General features: G+C 46.2%; 1 protein-coding gene across 2 annotated transcripts in view; it reads left to right on the top strand.

The window, feature by feature from the left end:
• Nucleotides 1–10,651, top strand: part of ADCY9 (adenylate cyclase 9) — a 121,947-nt gene extending 111,296 nt beyond the window's left edge. Inside the window, exons 10-11 of one of the 2 annotated variants that reach the window (XM_082362070.1) lie at nt 391–432; nt 6,401–10,651. In XM_082362070.1, the coding sequence (XP_082218196.1) occupies nt 391–432; nt 6,401–7,592 (1,234 nt within the window). In that variant the 3' untranslated portion in view covers nt 7,593–10,651. The remainder of the gene's footprint in view (nt 1–390; nt 433–6,400) is intronic. The other variant, XM_082362071.1, reaches the window with a different exon arrangement.
• The last annotated feature ends 12,284 nt before the right edge of the window (nt 10,652–22,935 follow it).

Below are 22,935 nucleotides of genomic sequence, written 5' to 3'. Positions count from 1 at the left end.
CCAGCGGGGCCTTTTGAAATTGATCCTTTGTCAGTAGACTTCACTGTTTGAACATGACTGAAGTTTCTAGCCTGTAGGACACGACACCATAGATAAGTCCTTAACAGCAAAATGAAGGCCTTAGAGACTCTTCCTTGATTTCACTTTTGAGTGATTGTGCCTACTTTCCACAGCTGATATAAAGGCTTTTACATCGTTGTCTTTACCATTTTGTTATTCTTCATTAACACACAGCATAAAATTATAATTGAAATTTACTATCCTTAACTTTCTACCTTGATCTCCACCTTAAAAATAGGAAAGTTGTTTTTATTTAAACTCTTCTCGGATTGCTTTGTATAATGCCCTCTTTGCTTTTTATAATAATAGTTTTCTGCATTTTAATTTCAGTTCCATAGTAATTTCACACCTGGATGCAGTACAGAATTTCAGGTAAGCTTTTAACATTGTGCCTATATCTGAATAAATGAGTGTAACTGTATTACTGCTGGTTATTTCTAAGTTTCCTGAAAAACAGTTGTATCTTGAATTAAAAAGAACAACATATGCATTCTTAAAAGAGTAAGTGGAAGATATCTATTTGTTAAAATATCAGTTCATACTTATAATATCTTTGGGAAAATGAATAATTGTTAAGACATAGACAGGGGACTTCCCTGGTGGTCCAGCGGTTAAGACTCCATGCTTCCAATGCAGGGGGCCCAGGTTCAATCCCTGGTCAGATCCCGCAACTGAAGATCCTGTACGTGGCAACGAAGATCCCGAGTACTGTAATTAAGACCCGGCGCAGCCTAATTAATTAATTAATTAAAAAAAAAAAAAAAAGACGTAGGCAGGTTTCTTCCGCTCTCTGAAGGTAGCGCGTTCCTGTGAAAACTTCCGTAAGCCAAAAAGCGAAGAAGCAGTTCCGTTAGGACACAGCTCACTAACGGAGGCACAGAGTAAGTTGAGGTAAAGCACAGATGCTCACAGACACAGTTCAGAGCTGTGGCGGCTGATGCTGCGATGCGCAGTGTGGTTCCTGGGAAGGAGCTTGGCGGGGCCGCTCCTGCCGCTCAGGATGGCGCTGCCTCTGTAACACTCGCTGCAAAACAAATGCTGAACATTAGTTTTGCTTTTTGCCTTTTTTTCTTTCTTTTTTTTTTTTAATTTTTAAAAATTTATTATTTATTTATAAATTTATTTTATTTATTTATTTTTGGCTGTGTTGGGTCTTCGTTGCTGCACGCGGGCTTTCTCTAGTTGCGGCGAGCAGGGGCTACTCTTTGTTGCGGTGCGTGGGCTTCTCATTGTGGTGGCTTCTCTTGTTGCGGAGCACGGGCTCTAGGCACGTGGGCTTCAGTAGTTGTGGCGCATGGGCTCAGTAGTTGTGGCTCATGGGCTCTAGAGCGCAGGCTCAGTAGTTGTGGCGCATGGGCTTAGTTGCTCTGCGGCATGTGGGATCTTCCCGACCCAGGGCTCCAACCCGTGTCCCCTGCATTGGCAGGTGGATTCTTAACCACTGCGCCACCAGGGAAGCCCTTTGCCTTTTTTTCTAAAGGCAAAAATCCCCTTCAGATTTCTTTCATTAGCAAAAACAGGTACTAATGTAGGTCTTTCATCAAAGCAAAGTGGTGAAAAGCGAACTTTCAAAAAGCGAGGGTTTCCTGTGTTAGATTTGGTTTAATTTTATATAAGACATTAGAATGTTACAAAGGAGATCTCACAAATCAAAGAAAATTTATTCCCTAAAATATTTTGAAATAACCGACTAGAAATTTGAAACAAATAAATGTTGGACCCTTGCTTTACTATAAACATCAAAATTAGTTCTAAATAAATTGAAGTCAAAAAATTTTAAATTATATAAAACTATATAAACATCTAGAAAAAATAAAATTAAGCAGTTCTCAAGCCTCTAAGACAGAGATAACTTTCCAATCTTACAAATAATAAATAGAACCACACGCACAAAAAAATAAGACTGACTGAGGGGATGATAAAAGCAGACTGAGAAAAATATTTGTGAGACTGTTATGTAAAGAGCTAATTAAGACCTGTTTAGATAAAAGACAAAAAAAATCACAAAAGAGGAAATGTAGTAGAAAATAAATAGGCTACTACCCAAGTCATTGCACTATTAAATAACTACAGAATTCCCTCTGATCTTCAAATCGTACCTTCAAAATGTTACCGTGTGAATACCCAGTGTAGGCCAGGGTGTGGCACATATATGAATTGATGGTGTTTAATATAAGTTTGTTTAATCTACACAATAACCTGATATATTAGGTAACTTTGTCCCCATTTTCCAGATAAGAAAGCTGAAGCTCAGCGAAGGAACCTGCCTATGGATACTGGCAGTGTTCAAACCCTGGCCTCCCTCACTACCAGGCCATGCTTTTTCTGCCATGCCTCATTACTTTTCAGAATGGTACAATAGTTTTGGAAAGTAACTTGGCAATCTATAAAAAATAGTCATAAAAATGTCCATCACCTTTAAACTAATAATTCTGTTTTTGCTTATCTGCTGAGGAAATAATTCAGCATTTGGTAAAGGCTGCATGCCCCAAAATATTGATCATTGTGATTGATAATATTGAAAGTTCATCAGCAACTTCAGTTGTCAGTAAAAAAGAAATTAATTAAATTATGATACATATACCCAAATATTACAACTGTTAAAATGCAGCAATGTGGAAAGAAAGCATTTATGGTTTTCATTTTTCATTTATTATGTGAAATTACCTAGGTCTTATAGCTACAGCTAGTTATTTCATTGTATATGAAAAAAGTAAGACATGTAATACTTACGATCTAATGATGAGTGATGATTTTTTTCTCTGTTTCTACAATTAAAACATTAAATATCTGTGGACATTTAGATGTTGGGAAGGAGAATTAAAGTGACAGTGGAACGAAAACAGAATACAGATGTTTCTGTGTATGACTGACAATTATAAGATTTAGTAGCAAAGCACCTAACATCTTTTTTTAAGTTAACTTTCTATTGACGTATAACACATACACAGAAAAGCCTCCAGATCATGAGGACAGCTCAGTGAATTTTCACAAGTGAACACACCCATTTAACTGTCACCCAGATCAAGAAATAGAACACTACCCAGAAGCCCCCTTATGCCTTCTCCTGGTGCATCCCGCCCCCATCCTAGGCATAGATTTTAAATGGCATGGAAATATACCAGAATTTTAATGCATCCCATGTTGAGCTGGCTAGGACAACGAGTGGTCTTTGTTTTCCATTTTTCTCTATTTTGTAATCCCTCTTTTCCGTGATAATGAACTGTACTGTATTTTACTCTGACTTCCATTTGTCCATCTATTAAGTTATCTCTTGCATTTAGTCACAAAATTCCTCCTTTTGGGACTGACCTTTACTATTTGAATTCAGGAGTAGAACCATCGCCTTCCTTGTCCCTTCTGCAGTAGAATAAGAAGTACAGGTTGTAGAGTGGAAATAATTCTCTCATCCGCTGGTTACAGATCTTCTGTTGCAAGGCAGCCCCTTGGGCACATGTCAGCCTGTGCATTAGGACCCTTCCTTTTAAGCAAAGGTAAAAGCAAGCAGTGCAGTTGTTTCCCTTTCCCTGTCACACCCGCCCACGTTTCGTATTCCCCTGCTCCATCCAGAGGGCACTGGCCTGTGCCCATCCCAGACTGAGGCCACGCTGCCAGCTTTAGCTACAGCACAATTGAGGAAACTGAGACGTGCCACCCAGTTCTACCACCGGGTTCTACAATGCCTGGTTCTAGGATGACCTTAAGCCTTGGTGACGTCTCCTAATAAAGAGGCTGTTCCTCAGTGTTACCACTTTGGAGAAACTGGAGGAAAGGTCAACTCCTAAGCCAAGGAGATGGGCTTATGTAGAGAAGACTCACTCCCTCCAGATTCTCTCCCTACTCTGAGCCAACCAGAGGACTTGAGGGGCTGGACATAGATCTGTTTTAGTATCTAAAATAGTTATTTTGTTTAGTACTTTAGATTCATAGTAAGTACTGCCATTTGTTTAAATGACAGTTGGCAAAATAAATGAGTGAAGTGTGGTGCATCTTGCCATAGAGGCCATTTTTGGTTCCTGGTTCTTAGGCATTAAGCCATAGAACCTCTGTCAGGGTCCCCAAGTCCACCCTCAGGTTTGATCATTCACTTGGAGGACGCAGGACTCAGCACATGTTTGTACCCGTGGCTGTAGTTTATTACAGCAAAAGGACACAGAGCAAAATCAGCAGAGAACAAAAGTGCATGAGACGGAGTCCAGAGGAAACCAGGCGACAGCGTTCAAGAGTCCTCTCCCAGTGGAGTCGTATGAGATGCACTTAATTCTTCCAGCAATGAGCTGTGACAGCGCGTGTGAAACACCCTCCCAGGAAGCCCATCAGAGACTCCAGGGTTTTTCTTGGTGGCTGGTCACATAGGCACCCTCTGCCTGGCATGTACCAAAATTTCAGATTTTCGGAAGGAGGGCAGGTGCATAAACCGCGTTGTTTGTACAAACAGTCCAGGCACAGTGAGCCCCTCTCATCAAGGACTGGTGGGAACCCTCCCCAAATCCAGGCTCCCCGATGCCAGCCTAGGGCACCCTGCTGGTTCTACAGACATAGCCTCAGGCCCTTTCTGCACAGACCCTTAGGCTGGTAGAGACTTAGCGATACTCCAGCCCATCTTCAATTTACTCGTGAGGAAACTGAGACCTGAAAGATGGTGTGACCTGCCCAAGGGTCTCAGAGCTCTGTGGGGGGCCAGCCCGGCGTCGTTACTCCAAAGCCAGGCTTTTGTGACTGTGTTTCATGGAAGGCGTTATGACCAGATTGGTCAGTTTCATTATTTTTAATATGCCTAAGTACAGGTAACAGTAAAATTCATTAAAAAACACTCTGATGGTAGAATTGAGCTTTCTGTGCCATGGTACTCTCTAAACTCAGGGTCCATCTGTTCCATATATAGTTATATTCATATAAGTGACCCAGACCATTGTTATGTAAAATCTAGCGGCCTGCTCTGTGCATTTTAGCGTACATCAGGGTACAGTTTACATGAGCAGAGCAATCACAGCATTGTAAACAGATAAAAGAGAGACGAGAAGGAAATTCAGCAAACATTAACAGTGATCGCCTCTGGATGGTGTGATGATGGGTGAATCTTTTTTTCTTTCTACTTTCACCCTAAATTTTATATGATGAGTATGTAGTATTTTTTTTTGTAGTATTTTTAAGTGGAAAAAATTATATTTGAAGAATAAACTTTAGAAGAGACTGCTACCCACGCTAATCTTCAGTCCTGGGGTCCCAGCTGTGCCCCTTCGGTGCCGTGGAACTGCAGAACAGACCAAGCAGACTTGGTCATCAGAGGGAATAGAAATGGGCTCAGCCCTTAGAAGGGCAGTTTGGAAATTTCTAATGGAATTCTAAGTGTATTTTAAATGACTCAGCAGTTCCACTTCCAGGAGTTTATCCCACAGACAGGCTCATTCATATGCACAAAGACACTCGGGAATATCCACTGTAACCTCGTTCCTAGTAGTCAAAGATGGACACAGCCGATCGCCCTCTGCAGGGGACTGGTTGTTACAGCACAGCCGTGTGTTAGAATAGTGCGCAACAGAAAGGTTACCTCACCGGAAAGACAGTTATTTTCCATTGTTTATACTGTTTGAGTTTCTTACAGTGTGTTACTCTTAAAAGTATACATTTTATATTATTTTTAAAAATGTTAAAGTTATCTTAAATGACTTTGGCAAAACAGAACTAACCCCAGGGCGGGTGGGAGGGAGGGGGCAGGGGAATTATATCAGAGTGTATCAGAGGACGTGAAATTTCTTGGGTGTGACAGTGGTGGTGTGATTCCATGGGGAGACGTCCTTTTTCTTAGGAGATTCGTACTGAACTCTTCAGAATTGAAGTGGCCTGATGTCTGCAGCTTGCTTTCAGACTGTTCAGCAAAGTATGCCTGTGTGAGTGTGTGTGCGTGTGTGCAGTTTGTGTTGACAGAGGGAAACAGCAGAGTAGCACAATGTTGGCAATTGTTGCATCCAGGAGAAGGGTATACAAATGTTTGTTTTGCTAGTCTCTTATCCTTTTTGTAAGGTTGAGATTTTTCAAAATAAAAAGTTGGGAAAAAATATTTTAAAAATCAAGGAGCTAAAGACTTCTGAAAAACAAAGCAAGTACAAAGCACTCATTACAGGAATCTTACAAGAGTGACTCTTTATCTCGCCACATCTTTCTAAACAGAAACAGGTCACTCTGCAGCTGCAGGTGGTTGAAGGTTTGAGCTACACAAAACTCTGTGCAGGATGCTGGTTAGCTGGGCTGGTTCAGAACCTGGAAGCACTGGGCAGTAACCTTTCCCTTAAAGATGCATTTCAGAAGGCACGTCCTTTGTCCTCTCTTTCCTCTCCAGCTCCGAGAGGAATCCATGCAATGCCTCGCTGCCGCACGACAGCAGGAGCCCAGCCAGCCTGATCGGCCAGGAGGTGATTCTTGTCTTCTTCCTCCTGCTCTTGTTGGTCTGGTTCCTGAATCGAGAATTCGAAGTCAGCTACCGCCTACACTACCACGGGGACGTGGAGGCGGACCTGCACCGCACTAAGATCCAGAGCATGAGGGACCAGGCCGACTGGCTGCTGAGAAACATCATCCCCTACCACGTGGCCGAGCAGCTGAAGGTCTCCCAGACCTACTCCAAGAACCACGACAACGGAGGAGTCATCTTCGCCAGCATCGTCAACTTCAGCGAGTTCTACGAGGAGAACTACGAGGGCGGCAAGGAGTGCTACCGGGTCCTCAACGAGCTGATCGGGGACTTCGACGAGCTCCTGAGCAAGCCGGACTACAGCAGCATTGAGAAGATCAAGACCATCGGGGCCACATACATGGCCGCGTCGGGGCTGAACGCCACGCAGTGCCGTGACGGCAGCCACCCGCAGGAGCACCTGCAGATCCTGTTCGAGTTCGCCAAGGAGATGATGCGCGTGGTGGACGACTTCAACAATAACATGCTCTGGTTCAACTTCAAGCTCAGGGTGGGCTTCAACCATGGGCCCCTGACGGCGGGCGTCATTGGCACCACCAAGCTGCTGTACGACATCTGGGGAGACACGGTCAACATCGCCAGCAGGATGGACACCACGGGGGTGGAGTGCCGCATCCAGGTCAGTGAGGAAAGCTACCGCGTCCTGAGCAAGATGGGCTACGACTTCGACTACAGAGGGACGGTGAACGTCAAGGGCAAAGGCCAGATGAAGACCTACCTGTACCCCAAGTGCACGGACAATGGGATGGTGCCGCAGCACCAGCTCTCTATCTCCCCCGACATCCGAGTCCAGGTGGACGGCAGCATCGGACGCTCCCCCACGGACGAGATCACCAACCTGGTGCCTTCCGTACAGAACCCGGACCAGGTGTCCCTGGGCTCCGAGAACAACACACAGGCCAGGGACACTCACCCATCTTCTAAGAGGCCCTGGAAGGAGCCCATCAAAGCCGAAGAAAGGTGTAGGTTCAGCAAAGCCATAGAGAAAAGCGACTGTGAAGAAGCGGGGGTGGAGGAAGCCAATGAACTCACCAAGCTCAACGTCTCAAAGAGGGCGTGATGCGGCCCAGCGCCGCCCGCGGTGCTCTGTCCGTCCAGGTTCCACAGTTCCCGTCCCCAGACATGGTGTCCTGTGGTCATTGCAGCCCTAACTTCTGTGTGGATCACAGTTATTCAGGGTTCATTTTCATCCATTTTTTTCCTCTTCCCCCTTGGTGTGACCGTTCAGCAGTGTGGAGAACAAGTGCCTTCAGGGGCTGGCGCGGCCTGGAGTCCAGAGAAGGTGCGGCCAGGGTGTGGCGTTGGGTGGTGGTGGACGTTAAAACAGAAGCTGTGGTTAAAATATTATTTTTATTGCTTTTTCTCACAAGACACTTTTTTTTTTTTTTTGCTAATACAATGTTTTTGAGGTTTTTTTCTGTATACGTACTAGTGTTTTTCCAGTGACCTGACCTTTCTATGTAAACACATAGACGCACACACACTTGCATTCATGACTCTGAGATCAAGTGCCAGTAACTCACTGGGCGGGGATGCTGGGGGCGCGCAGGCTGAGGACCACAGCGGGCCATCAGCCAGGACACCGGTGTCCCCTGACCTGTGCCTTCTAGGCCCTCAGGGGCTGTGGCTGCACCCACCGCCCCCCACACCCAGCAGCTTTAGGGCTTCCTCCTCGTGCAGGCCGAGATTCCAAATGCTTACCGGCCTCACAGCTCATGAACCCAGGCCTCAGGTATCTAAAAGCCCTTTTTCATTCTGCCCCCGCCCCAAGGGGTCTTCCAGCTGGAGCGGAGGGGCTTGTCTTGGAAGCTGACTCAACTGAGAGGAAACGCAAAATAAACATCCAAGGGTTGCATTTATTTATTTATTTATTTATCAGGAAACGTGTGTGTCTTGGGGAGGGTTGCCAGGTCATTCTGTCTGGGGAAGGGAACTAGGCTGGGGGGGTGGAGTGTGGTCACAGAGGGCACAGCAGAAGGATGAGAAGGTGGCCGTTAGTGCTTCAGCTACTCTGGGCCGCCTCCCCTGCCAGGGGCTGAGCAGGACCCCGGTGGGCACGGCCTGCACACTCTGGGTCGGGGAAGCCCTCGGCCACCACTTTTAAAGCAAAAGCCCTGCTTCTGCCCCCCACCCAGGGGGTCTGCTCACGGAAGGGGTGGGATCAGAACCGGCTCGCTGTGAAGCAGGTCTGGGCAGAGCACCAGGGCCGCGGGCAGCGCTTGGCTTCCACATTCAGGAAGCTTCTCCATCCTTTCCTCTTCTTAGCCTGTGCAGGGCCCATTTGTGGTGGGGTTGAGCCTGGTGAGTGGATCCCAGCCCTCTTTAGATGGAGCTCTTACCCTGTAAGTAGGGACAGAATCATCTGGATGCAAATGAGGTGTGGAACCGGGGAAGTACAGAAAACCCAAGGAAATTGCTTCTGTGCCCTTTGTTGCTAATCCTGCTTGTAATTACGTTTTGCCACGTTGAGTCTGAAGTTTATGTAGAATTGAACTCAGGCCAGAGTTGCCCTGTCATAGTCATATGACACCTCATTCTTCAGGTGGCTGCAGCTCATGGGATATTTGAGGACTGGCTCCTTCTCTGTGTAAGGTCTTCACCGATGTGCCCTGTGTATTTTCTTTTCACTGGTAAATCTCTGTGTAGCTTTCACATCTGCATTAAGTCCTGTTATCACTCCTCGCCAAATACGTACAGAATCTGCCCTTTCCGGCGTCATGAAGTATTGATTCTGATCAGCCAGCTCCCCAGGGACATGCATGGCACGGACCACGGCAGTGCAGTTGTAGCCAGGATCTCCACATCCAGGGAGATTTGCCTTCAGGTTTTACTGTCCGATTGTTGGTCTTCCAATGCTAGAGAAATAGAGAAAGGATGACTGTGACATTACCTCTTCTAAAGAATGTATTCTTATAAAATCCTGCAGAGATTTTATTTTTATTTTTTCTGAAAAACACTACCTGGTGCTCTGCTTGTCTGTCAGGCTTGTGGGCACGTCAGGGGTTCCTTCCATCAGTATTAAGACGTTGGGCCTCGCCCTCTGCCATCTGGCTCCAGGCTCTGCAGCTTTGGCGGCGGCTAGGGGCCTGGGCGCTTCCTGCTGTTCCCCGTGTCTCTGCTGTTCACTCACAACGTGCTCCATAGAGTTCATCTCTGCACACGCTTCCTCCCTATCAAACTCGTTTTTTCTTCCCCTTCCCCTCCTGCGATTCCTGGGAAGCCAAGAGGCTGCGGACGCAGGGAGAGAGTGGTGACGTCCACCTGTCCAATTCAGCATTGTGCAAATGGGAGCCTTTGTGGACGGTTTAAATTGTCTTTAAAAAAACACCCCGAGCGAGCCTTCCTAAGCAACCAGTACAGATGTTCTCTTTGGGCCACCAGTGACCCGGGTCCTTCCCAGCCCCTGCTTGGAAGCATACCTCAGCACAGAACCACGGAGTGCCTGCAGCCGCAGCGCCAGGCCTCTGTCTCCGTGGGCATTGAGCAGACGGTGGCTGAAGACAGACGGGCTTCTGAGCAGCGGGTTCAGGCGCTTCCAATTAGGTGGAGGCGTTCTTCAGAGCAGCAATACCTCCTGTGAACTTAGGGCAGGAAGCAATACTTCAGAATTGAATGTGTGTAAATAGTTGCTTTGAGTTGCAATTGCTAGTTTCTTCTTGGCCTCAGGTCAGATCAAATTATATATGTATAAATACATATAAACAAGCACACATAATTGCATTCAATGCAAACAAATGCAGAGCATCAGTTATGAAACCCTCATGGAGCTTGGAGGCTGCTCACGGCTCCGTTACCCTGACTGCGCTGTGGAGACACCTGCACATTTGCACTTGACATTGAGAGCCAAAGGGCCGCGTGCTTCCCCATTATGTGGGCTGTAGTGATTTGTAGTTTCCAAAGATCTGTCCGCGTTTGCACTTCTAGACTTTCGAAGTAAGCGCTTTTTGGTGGTGGTTTCGAAAAATCATGTCATGCCTAGAATCTGAAATTAAATCCACGAGAACCAATTGTTTGCGTTCCCCATCTTTCCTTTGCTCTACCCTTTTTAAGTTGTTAATCCTAATAATTTCATAATGCACCCACTGAAGAAATGGACATTAAAATACTCTAAAATCTCAATATTTGATGTCTGGTATTTCCTCATCGACAAGATCGTTACCACTTCCGAGACTAGGACGCTCCTTGTTCCCTGCCATTTGTGGCTGAAATAGGAAGCTTTGCAGGTCTTTTACATTGTGACTTTGAAAACAAGGCAACTAAAAACTCTTATTGTGTGTGTATGTGTGTGTGTGTGTGTTTTAAATGGACATATCTGCTACAGTGAACTTTGGCTGAGAATTATTTATTTTTACATGGAACAGAAGCAGGTTGCAGGACAAATTTTGCTTGCGACCACATCCTGATTTTTTTAGACCTTCTAAATAGTTTTTCCCGCAATATCTTCAGCAACTGACTGAGAAAATGAAGTAAGTTTTCTGAAAAGATGTGCCTGCATAGCCTCTTCCTTACAGAGTCCTGGGGTGCCCATATCATGGGGAAGTCACAAATCCATTTCGGAATCTGTTTAAAGTCACAGAGCATCTTTGCCGAAAAACACACATGCCATTTTACATGTCATAGGGGCTCACAGCACCTCCAAATCTGGAGCCAAACGCTGGCTCTGCTAGGGGTTAGAGCCTCTTCCCCCAGGGTTTTTCCTGGAGAGTTCAGTATTTATGTGCAATTTCAAAGCACAGGACCCTCTTGTCGACTCAGCAAAAGGGATGCAGATGTGGCCCCAGGCCTTGCTCATCAGCGCTGAGGGATCCAGCTTCTAGGTGATCCTCCACTGGAGCCTGGTACCCGTGAGGACACTGCTTGTTGACGAGGGCGCTCTTTCCTCTGAGTCTGCGCTGCAGGCATCCCTAGGAACCTTCCAGAGGTAAGGGAATAGCTGTCTTTGTTGCGTTTCTCTACTAGAAAGGACACCCCAGGGACTTTCGGGGGCTTCTCAAACAGTCTAAAAAGGCAGCCTCTAATTTTTGCAGTAAACCTCAGGACTTATCACTTACGGTTTCTCTTTCATCTATTCTTTTTTAATCTTTTCACTCTCATTTTAGGGAGAGTTTTAAAATAAGTGTAATGAAGAATCGACCTTACCCAAGTTGAGGGCTGGCCTTTTCTCTGGTTTCTTGGGAAGTGATCTCTGAGCCCTTGGAATATCATGCCTGATAAGTGTCTCTGTTTAACTGGGGGCTTTGGGCCCCACCAGGTAGTCCAACGGTGTCGTTTAGTGTGGTGATCACATGGTATTCACTTGACCTCTGCAGGGGCTGGAGACGAGTTATCTACTTTTATCCAAAATCTCTTTCACACGTGGTTGCTTTTCTCTGCTGTGGGAATCTGTCGTTGTGGCCGCCTGGGATGGATCCCAAGTACCAGGGAGAGGAAGCTAAGGGGCAGGAGATAAGTGAGAGGAAGTGATTAAGAAAAAGTACAGAGTTGCACACCATGTAGGCGTAAACTCAAAATCTTCCCAAGTGTCTATTTTTATACTGTTCCTTTGTAAAAATTCGTTTTTAAATAACACGACTCCAAAGAGTTGTTACTGTATGTCAGAATAACTTAAGCGTGGGGAATTCTCACATCCCTTCTGGGCCTGAAAGTCGGAAAGAGAAAGAAATTACGCAATCAGGTATTGAGCAATCTGAGTGCCTCCTGAAACCTCAGTCATCAGCAGCAGTGATTCCTAACCTTTTTTTGGGCTCACAAAGCCTTTGATAATTTGATGAAAGTTGTGGCTCCTTTCTCCAGAAAAAAAAATGCACATCAAAATAAACCCACTTCGTGTTCCTAGATCCAAATCCAATACCCATGATCTACAATAACAGGAGGAATGGTGATTTTTAATTATAAGTATCTGCAGGTGAGGTTTCCAAGCACTTCTGGACTCTCCATTGGAAACGTGATTAAACAGGTTAATGCTGCTTGTTTATATATGCATTTCCAATCCAATTATATTTTAGACTTTAATGTGTGAGTTACCTAAGTACATCTGAAGAGCCACTCAAAGAACTTTTCAATATAAAGACAAAGTTCATCAGATTCTTTCCAACAGATAAATAACGATCAGATGGTGTTTTACTGAGTAGCCTACTATGTGCCAAAGCTCCTTTCACTTAGGTGGTGACAGTGCTGTGATACTTGAGAATATTTGAGGAGCACCTGTGATTAGTCACTGTTTTTCCCGACGGCTCTCCTGTTAGGAATCCCACCAGGAAACAGAAGGGAATTTTGAGACATCCCTCTCCTTGTTGACATTTTTAAACGGTGGCTCCTTAGTGTCGTCTGTACCCCATCAGAGATGATCTTCGTGTTCATGGTCTTATGGAATATTCAGTCTCTCAAGAAAGAGCAACAGATGAGGACCATTCAGGGAAAACAACTGCACCAATATTGTGTTGGTCCCTCCCTGAGAGAGGGGCCACTCCACATGGTCATATATTTTATTTTTAAAACAATCCTGATGGCGACTGGGGTCCCAGCTCGAGGGTCTCAGAGCTGAGCAGAACAAGGCACTGGCTTGGACTGACCGGGCTGGTGGTGGCCTTTCAGGAACCACACCCCCAGTGAAGGGTCTCCCTGCCACCCCCCCCGGCCCCCCCACGGAATTGCAGGGGGTTGGAGGACTAGAGCCTCTGCTGACCCCACCTCCTTCCGAGCGACCTCCAGCAGGCTGCAGTCTTCTCAGAGCTGCTCTTTCTCTGTCTTCCTCTGGGCTTCTTGATCTTCTCAGCAAACAAAATTCTTGCCCTCTAGGTTGACAGGGCGAGGACTGATAGCAGAAAGGGGGAATTGTTTGGACTTGTCCATGTGATTCCAGAGAAAGGAGCAGAATGGGGGTGACATGGCCTCACACGCTCCCCTTGGAGTCCCGTGGCATAGACACCCTCGCACCCAAGGCATCCATCTCAAATCCTGCCAGGTTCCCACCCTCTGAGGTCCCCAGCTCTGGTCTCCCCGTCTCATGGACGGCCACCACCTCCATTCTACCATCACCTTTGACCTCCCAAGTAGGTTTCAGTGCTGTGTTACCTCACTCCCAAACTTCAGGAGTACAGATAAACCTATGGCAACGCGGCGAGCGGGCACTTCATTGATTTAAAGAAAGTAACTCTTCAGCTGCGAAATTCAGTTCTCACACCTGCAAATGTGCCTCTACACATAAGGCAGCCTCCCATTATATGATAGATTTCTGCCAAGGAACTCAAGACACCTGGAACCCCTTCTGTCCTCACGATGCCTCACCGAAGGCAGAGGTGGTTTTTCCTGTCCAACAGATTCGAAAGTTCAGGTTCAGCGTAGCTGAGCAGCTTGCCCCCCTCAGCCAGTCATTGCCAGCGATTCCCAGCTGCACAGCCAGAGACAGAGCATGCTGCTGGTCCAGACCATCTCATGGCTTGGCCCCCCTTCCTTTGCAAGAAAAGAACAGAGAATCCAGGTGGTGGGGTGAGACATGGTGCATTTAAATGGTGAGATTAAGACAGTAGGTCAGCAAGTGACCGACAAGGTAAATCCATCTCCCCTTCTCTCCCTCTCCCCTTCTTTTTGTAAGACGGGATACTTGAATTGTGTGTGGAATGTTTAAGGTATTGTCTAGTGTCTGCTTAGAATGGAAAAGTTTTCAAATTATTCAAGTGTCTATATGGACTTGTGTCCATCGGCTAACCAAGACCATCAGGGAATTGAGGCCAAGTTTACAACACGTTGGTGCCTTGGGAAAGATCTGTATAAAACACAGATTATGCTGGTGTCCTGTGCATCTTGCTAATGTAACAGAACTAGATCAGGTACCTTGAACACAAGATCCGTTTTTTTCTCCAACTGTTGATTCCACATTAAATTTGTTATTATGTGTAACGTTAAGTTGTTTTTAAAATGCCCTTGTGTAGCTGCACATCTCCAGAATTTCAGGGAAGTATTAGAGGGGAAAGAAAATAACTAAATATTTTTTGGCCATTTAACTTGAACTATAAAACATAATTCACAATTTCTATGCCAATTTGGGGACCTTGGGCAAAAAACCGACTTTGTTGACTACAAAGGAGCAAGGAAGCCAATAGTTTAGAAGCAAGTCTTATAACATGGTGAGTTGGTGGAATTTTTCTTTTGTAATTCTGATTTGCTGGAGTGATATCTCTTCTTCCTCAAGAGTAAAGACTTCTGATGGCATCACAGATACATCTAGAGTGTTCGCTTAGCACAGAAGAACGTGGCTAAATGTTGCCCTTGGTCTCCTATTTCTATTGTTAATTGCATGACAGGTTGTACTTTCCAAAAATTTCAGTCAAGGACTTCCAGAGACTTCTAAAGGTCCTAATCTACTGTAGTACCTGGAGAGCTTTTGGATTTGGTTGGTTGTTTTTTAATATTGAAGAATGTGATTTATGTGAACTTTCAGGAAATTAATTCAACTAAAACCTAAATCTAAGAAGATAAGGTAAAACTTTTTGGGGAAAAAAAAGAGAGATTTGAAGCACTTATCCAGATAATTTAGGATAAAAGCATCCTTTTGCCTAAAATATTTCAAATGAGACAAAATGAATTTATTGCATGAATCACATGGATAGTGATCCAAATTCTTCAGTTCACTTTTCTTATGTAGCCGCTTCAATCCCTTAAGCATCTCGTTTCCAAATTTCCTCATCTCCTTCTGCCACTGTCTGTTTTGTTGGCAGAATTACAATAGGAACAGACCTGCGTGCTTTGAGGGAAAACCTAGCATATTCTTGTGAACTAGCCATTCAGTAGTTACCGGGCCTCCAAAAGAGTTTGCCTGTGTTCCTGACTGGTGGTTTCTGTCACCAACTCAAACACAAGACGTCCCGCATCTGTTCCCATAGCAACAGCCCCATGGATGACCTCTGGCAGGAGCTCTGTAGTGCCAGCGTGACCATCCCATGTGCCTGAGACAGTCTGGCAGCCGGGAGGAGACTGGCCTTCCTCTCTCTCTTCCCTCTGAAGTGCAGGAAGGCAGCCTCATGCACTGGCCCAGCTTGAGACACTCCAAAACCCTCACCATAAACTGCCACCAAGTCCTGGGCAAGCCTGTGGCACCCACTACCCTTCAGAAGATCGTCTGCAAGTCCCTTCTGGTTTTAGCCTCAAGAAGCTGCCAGAGCAGCGAACTGGGACTTTGGGCCTGATCCAGACTCACAAAGAGGCTCTTCATCCATCCAGTCCTGGGCTGGCCCAGGCAGCAGTGAGCCAGACTCTCAGACCAGCATGGAAGCCAAACAGATACCCCTGCCAATCCCACCAATGGTCCTGGGGACTCTAAAGCGGTTCTTGGACTTGGGGGAGGTCAGGACAGAGCAGAGGACCTGCTGGGAACACCCAGAAAAGTGGATGTCGGCAAAGTGGGGTCTCCAGCGTTCAGTGACCTAACACAGCAGGGGCCCAGCCCCTTGGGTGCCACCACTGCAGCTGCATCGTAAGCCATTGGATGGGGTGTGCCAGACAGGGCCTCCACGGGCACACCCTCTTCACGCTACCGCATCCAACCGAAGCACCAATAACACACAAATGAGCACCAGTGAAAAACCCAAAGCCTTAACATCCTCTAGGAAACCCCGTGTCGTTTTCATGGTTTGTAACAGACAGCATTTTAGGATGGAGCCACCCCTGAGATGATCCAGTTACTAACATCAATGCCCACCGTCTCAATCCATGCACTTATCCTCATACCAAAACCAGTTCTGTGAGGCTCCCGAGGTGTGATGTAACGCAACAGGTCAGCATCGCCCCATCCTGACAGCTTTGTCCTGACAGGTCGCCAGAGCGTGTTTTCCTTGTTTACGGTGTTGCATCACCACGAAGGGGCAACAATGGTTTGTTCCAGCAGCGTTTTGGCCATGGGTGGTTGCACGCTCCGTCCTAGAACGGTCGTTCTTGCACGTGGCCCCTTGCTTGTCGTGGAATACAGAAAGCAATCACGGAAAAGTGTAAATCAGCTTTCCGTTGCAGAAGCATGGATAGTTTCCTTTTTTAATCGTCATGTTTTCTAGAAACTGCTTGTGGTTCTTCCTTTCCTCCCCTCCAACCTTCTTCTCATCTGCACTTTCCCATCACCTCTTTTCCACAAGATGAAAGCACTGCTGAGAGGGGAACTCCGTTTCCTTTCAGATAAAGGGAAGGAGCCTAATTGTAAATTTTAAACATATGTAAGAAACTGCTTATGTTCTGTCAACAACCCAAAACAGGAAGAATTGTATCTGTGAACTATTAAGCTGTATCTGTATATAGATAAAAAGCCCATTATCTTTAATTCATCACTACAGACCTTGTAATCTGTTGTACATTAAAATGTTTTACTGTATCAGAGAAAACATCACGCTACAGATCCAGAGAAGCTGGGGAAATAATTTAAAATACAGTATAATTAACTGAAATCTTGTTGTTTGTTTATTCTTGGCATGGCACAATTTCAAGTGGAAGATGTGCTGACTATAAATTATCAACCAGAAACTGAATTTATCTGCGAGACTCCTGAGACCTCTCCTTAAGGCAGCGCCACTCACAGAGCTCATGGTGTGTGGGTTCACCGTGCAGCCCAAGGGGTCGCAAGCTGGTCATTGCATTTTAATCCAGATGCAGGCATTTCGGGGAGAAGGTGCTGCAGCCTGGGCCCAGCCTGCCTCCCTCCTGGCCTCTGTCAGCAACCTTTAGCTTGAAAAGAAGTGTTCAGAACAGAGAGTGGCTGCAAATGTTCAGGACCTCGAGTGCACTCTTGGGATTGGAAGGTTCAGTACCTCCTTTCCTCCAGCAGAATGTGTGCAGACAGGCAAGTAGAGAAAGAGGGCAAAGAAGCCCCCCTCCCTGGGGGTGTCTCCCAACGCTGAAAGGGCCGGAGAGGCCTCCCTGCTAAGAAACATGGATGGGGGAGTGGCAAGCTTTCTCCGTGATTTCTCTGGAGTTTGTTCAACCCTGAGCTGAGCTCATGGACAGGAGTGAACCAAAACTTGTTTTCTTTGGACTGTTTTGAGCCAAAATAGAAGAAAAGGGCTCATTTTTTCCAGTGATTTTTTTTTTTTTTTTTTTTTTTTTTGATCAATAGTACAAATCCAAAGTAAGTGTTTAGTCACTGGCCCAGTTCCCAATCTTTTCACTTAGAAGCATCATGGCCAATTCCATGGGTTGTAAGAATATTCTGAAAACGAGCCCACAAGCGGAGGCGCCCAGGAATCATAGAATGTTCTTTCCCTGTGTGTTTGGGTCAGATTTCCTGCACCAACTGTGAAGTATATAATTCTTGACTCTGAGCTTGACTTTTTTAGCTGGTGTTGGGTAGACAGGTTTGTGAAGCTGATTAGCAAACACGATACACAGAGAAGCTGCACTCCTCCTGGGAGGAGACCTGCCTTTTTTTTGTTTTTAAAGTCAGACCAACCATCTAGAAAGAGAAAAGTCTTACCCTCCTAGCAACCTAGTGATGTGCAGGGGCGGGGGGGAGAAAGGTGTTTAATGTGCATATTAACAAATGCCCTGATGGCTAAGTGTTTTTGTCCACGAAGGAAACATTGCTCACCTCTTTTTTTCCAGTTATCAAGCTCGTGTGAAAATAAGAAAGCATCCCTTTAAATAGTATCCCTTTACATGCCCTGGAAGGGGCCTTTCCAGCCAGGTGGCTCTCCTGACACTGAAATGGTCACCTGGTGGCCCCTCAGACCTTCCCTGTGTGGTCAGAGACCGGGCATTCCTTGTCCATCACCACCTGGAGAGACGCAGCCAAAACACTGAGGCTGTGTTCTTCTGGAAACGTTCTTCTGGAAAACAGGAAAGTACCTTATATAACAAACTCTCATAGCCAAAGGGATCTGGGAACAAATGTTAAAATTGAAGGGTATCATTCTCCATTTTTAGAAGGGTATTAGTTTGAGTTTTGATTTATCAGTTCGCTTTTTTGTAGGGCTTTCTTTTTTTTTTAATTAAACTACTCTGTTGTGAGGTAGTCATTTTAATTTCATGGCTTTCAGAAGTTTACAGGAACATAAAAACTTGATGCCAGTGAAATTCATTAGAATTCTCCATTATCCTGTGAATTTAGCGCTCATCTGTCTTGCATATGTTTCCAGTGGTGGCTTACCATGGTCCTCACCATCTATCGGCCATATGCCCACGCATCATGCACGCAGAGACACGCACAAGCATGGGGACCCAAGGCTGGTCATAAAACAAGGCCATCTCTGACGTGGGTTCAAACCCTCACCAAGGCGAGTGCCAGGGAAAGGCAATTGGTGTGCTCTGGACAATAGATTTAGAAACAATCCTTCCAGCTCAGCAAACGTCACTTTGTTTCTGTCTGCTTTCCCCTTCGTTTGCAATAAACCTGACAAAAACTTCCAGAATGAGAATGAGAGTGTTCTTATTGGAAGGAGACGCTGGCAGGCAGCCACAGACTCAAAGGACAAAAGCTAATTTTGCTCTTGTGTTTCCGCCAATAACTCCTTGGCCCCCACACGCTCTGCACAGGCTGAGCCTGAGGGGGATCCTGATAGGTCAGCTGCACGCAGGCCACCGAAAACCCTCAGCGGAGAAAGGGAGCTTCCTCTGCTCTGGAACAAACTGTTTCCCTGCTAGTCTGGCCACTCAGCCCACATAACTGAGCGATCCCACCTCCTGGGGTCATCAATCACTCAGCTTGAGCCCAGGGACGTCCACTTGCATCTGGCCTCCCTGACCTGCTCTCCCCACCCCACCCCCGCCCCGTTAGAGGGGATCCTTCACTTTATGAAGGAAGGAAGGGAGGGGGGGAGGAAGGAAGGTTAGAGAGAGAGATGGAAGGAAGAAGAAAAGGAAAGAGAGAGGGAAGGTTGGGGGCGGGGAGAAAAGAAAAGAAAAAGGGAGAAAGCGAGCGAGAGGAAAGGCAGGCAAATGCTTTTACTGCCTTTAAAGTGGATTTGATTTTTAAAATGCATTTCTGGATCATGTTTTCAGAACCCATCTCCTGCAGTTAAGTGTCCTGCCGCTGGTGACAGAGGAGAGCTGGAGTTTAACACCTTGTTGGAGGCAGGGGGGTCCTCCCCGTTCCGGTTTCAAGCTGAACCACGGAAGGCACTGGGGTTGGTTCGTTCCCTCCGCAGCTGGCGAGGTGCCGCACCACCACCCTTCCGATGTGGGGGGACGGGGCGGAGCATCCTAGTTTTCCGAGAAGAAGAACAAGACTAACTTGGGCCTAGCAGGGCTTGGAGAAAAGACTCAAGGCTCCTGAAGGACGCTGCCATCAGGCCCCATCAGAAGAGGGGTGGGATGAGGGGTGAGGGTTTAGCCCCTAACGAGCTCTCCTGGACCCTGGAGCTCCCGCAGGACACGGCCAGCAGAGGAGGCCCAGAGCCAGGAGGCCTACACCAGGCGTAGGAGAAGCTCGGTGGATGGGCTGGCGGCCTCTTTAGCCAGAGGCCCAGGAGACCCTGAAGGGGAGAGGCCAGGACCACCATCGCACTTCCTGGGAAGGGACCGAGCCCTCCTCAGCCTCCTAGTGGCTGTTCCTTCACCCAGAGAGACAGCCTGGCAGCTGAGGGTCCAAGACCCCGGGGCCTGGCCTGAGTCTGTGAGAAATAAGCTCTCTCATCCCATCCAAAAGCCCTTTAGAGAGTTGAGGCCACGTCAGGAGAGGTGAGCCCCAGGAATCGGCTCTGGAGGGGAGAACCCCCCCCAACAGTGACATGTAGCCCAGCAGTGGGACCTGGAATGTTCCAGAAACATTAAAGCTTGGGGTGGGGGGTGGGGGGAGAGCGACTCAGGAGCAGAGCTGAAGTCAGGAGGAAGGAGCCACTGAAAGAGGCTCCTTTCATGCGGAGCCCAAGGCTATAAATAACCAGGCAGCTGCTCCACAGCTGGTGCAGAGCCGTCTGGGCAGGGGGAGGTGGCTCAGGGCAGTGAGACAGCAGCCCCCCTGCACTTGAGCTGTGGGGGTGTAGCCTGGATGGCGGAGATGCAGCAAGCCTCCCCTCCTGACACCTGGAGCCGGCAGCCGGACAAGACGGAACGAAGAGACACAGGGCCTGCTGCGCGACCCTTCTTTCCAAGGACGTTCCCTGCTACCCGGGCCCTGCTGTTTCCACGTCAGCGTTGGCGCTTTTTTTAAAAAAAGCCTTTTTTTCTTTTTATTGAGATGTAACATCAGTGATGCACAAATAGCTTGGTGAGTTTTTATGTATTTCTACACCTACCTACCTATCACCCGGATCAAGGTAGAGGACATATTGAGCAGCTCAGTAGACAATCTTGTGCCGTGTCATCAAAGCCCCCACCATCCAAGGCGAACCCCTGTTTTGATCTCTACCATTGTAGATTGCCTCTTCCTTTCAACTTTATGGCTGATTCATCTCACTGGAATCCCACAGGAAGCACTGCTTTGCATCTGGTTTCTTTCAGGCACTGACATGCCTGTGAGATTCCTCCACCTCGTGGGTAGCAGAACTTTGCCCTTTTTCGCTGCTTTGTATTATTCCATTGTATGAGGAGACCATGATTTATTTCTCCATCCTCTTGCTGAGGGTCACTGGTCTGTTTCCAGTTTGGAGCTTTGATGAATAACACTGCATTGGGCATTCTTGTCAGTGTTGGCATATGTCAGAGCAGGTTTGGAAATAAATTCTGCTGGGGATCTGTCTGGTACACCCTCAATGGACGGCAATTTGGCAACAGCGGTCAAAATTAGAAAAGCACACACCCTTCTGGGAATTTATTCTGCAGATATGCTCAAACATGCAAAATACCTTGTGCACAAGGTTCTTCATTACAGCGTTTATTTGTAAAAGCTAGAGTTCTGTCTTTTTGTTGTTATGTTCTTTATATAGTCTGGATACTAGACCCTTATCAGATAGATAATTTGCAAATATTTTCTCCCATTCTATAGGTTGTCCTTTCACTTTCTTAATAATATCCACTGATATAGTTTTTCATTTTGATAAAGTCCAATAGATCTAGTTTTTCTTTTGTTGCTATGCTTTTAGTGTCATGTCTAAGATTCTATTGCCAAAACCAAAGTCACAAAGATTTACCCCTAAGAGGTTCATAGAACATAAACCCCACTTCTTAAGTGTGGGCTGCACATCGTGATTTTGCTCCAAAGAGCACAGTATGGAAAAGGAAAAGAAAGGGAAAACTGTATAGCAGAGAAACCTGACCAACATACCTCGGCCAGGTGATCAAGGTGGTAAGTCAACAGTGATAAGTCTTGTTGATGGCACGGACCCTCAATATGATGAGAACGGCACTCTTATGGGCTAACCTGTGTCCCTCCCAAAATTCATATATTGAAGTCCTAACTCTCAGTACCTCATAATGTGAACATATTTGGAGAGAGGATCTTTAAGGAGATGATTAAGGTTACATGGGGTCATTGGGATGGGCCCTCATCCAATATGACTGGTGTCCTTATAAGAGGAGAAGGTTAGGACAGAGATAGGCACAAGGACAACCATGTGAGGACACAGGGAGAAGGTGGCAGTCTACAAACCAAGGAGAGAGGCCTCAGAAGAAACCAGCCCAGCTGAAAACTTGAGCACAGACTTCCAGCCTCAGGAACTGTGAGAGAATAAACTTCTGCTGTTTAAGTCACCTGGAGCAGAATAAACAGGCCCTTTACCTCTGAGGAATTCCACTCAAAACCCATAACCCCATTCTAATCATGAGAAAAAGACCAGACAAATCCCAGTTAGGGACATTCTACAAAATACCCGACCAGTCCTCCTCAAAACTGCTAAGGTTATCAAAAGTCAAGGTTAAAAAAAAAAAACACCTGAGAAACTGTCACAGCCAAGGGGAACCTGAGGAGACACGACAACTAAATGGTGTCCTGGATGGAACCCTGGAACAGAAAAGGGACCTCAGGTAAAAACTAAGGAAAGCAGAACAAAATGTGAACTTTAGTTCATTGTGACAAATGTACCTCACTCACGTCAGATGTTAGTAACAGAGGAAACTGGGTGTGAAGGATGTGGACAGTCTGTACTCTCATCACAACTTTTCTAAAACTATAATAAAATTAAAAGTTTATTTTTAAAAATAGACAAAAGGTTTGAATGGACGTTTCAACAAAAATATGCAAATGGCCAATAAGCACATGAAAAGGTGCTCAACATTATCATTCATTAGGGAAATGTAAATTAAAATTACAATTAGATGGGACTTCCCCGGCAGTCCAGTGGTTAGGTGCTTTCACTGCCGAGGCCACCGGTTCAATCCCTGGTCGGGGAACTAAGAAACGCAAGCCAGGCAGCACAGCCAAAAATAAATAAATAAAATAAAATAGACTTAAAAAAAAACCTACAATTAGGTGCCACTTCACACCCACTAGGATGGCTATAATCAAGAAGAAATAACAAATGTTGGCAAGGATGTGGAGAACTGGAATCATT

Source organism: Balaenoptera borealis (genome assembly GCF_965194805.1).
Source record: "Balaenoptera borealis genome assembly, chromosome: 16".
Classification (NCBI taxonomy): Eukaryota; Metazoa; Chordata; class Mammalia; order Artiodactyla; family Balaenopteridae; genus Balaenoptera; species Balaenoptera borealis.
Note: the sequence above shows the minus strand (reverse complement) of the source record. Positions and strands in the feature narration are given on the sequence as shown.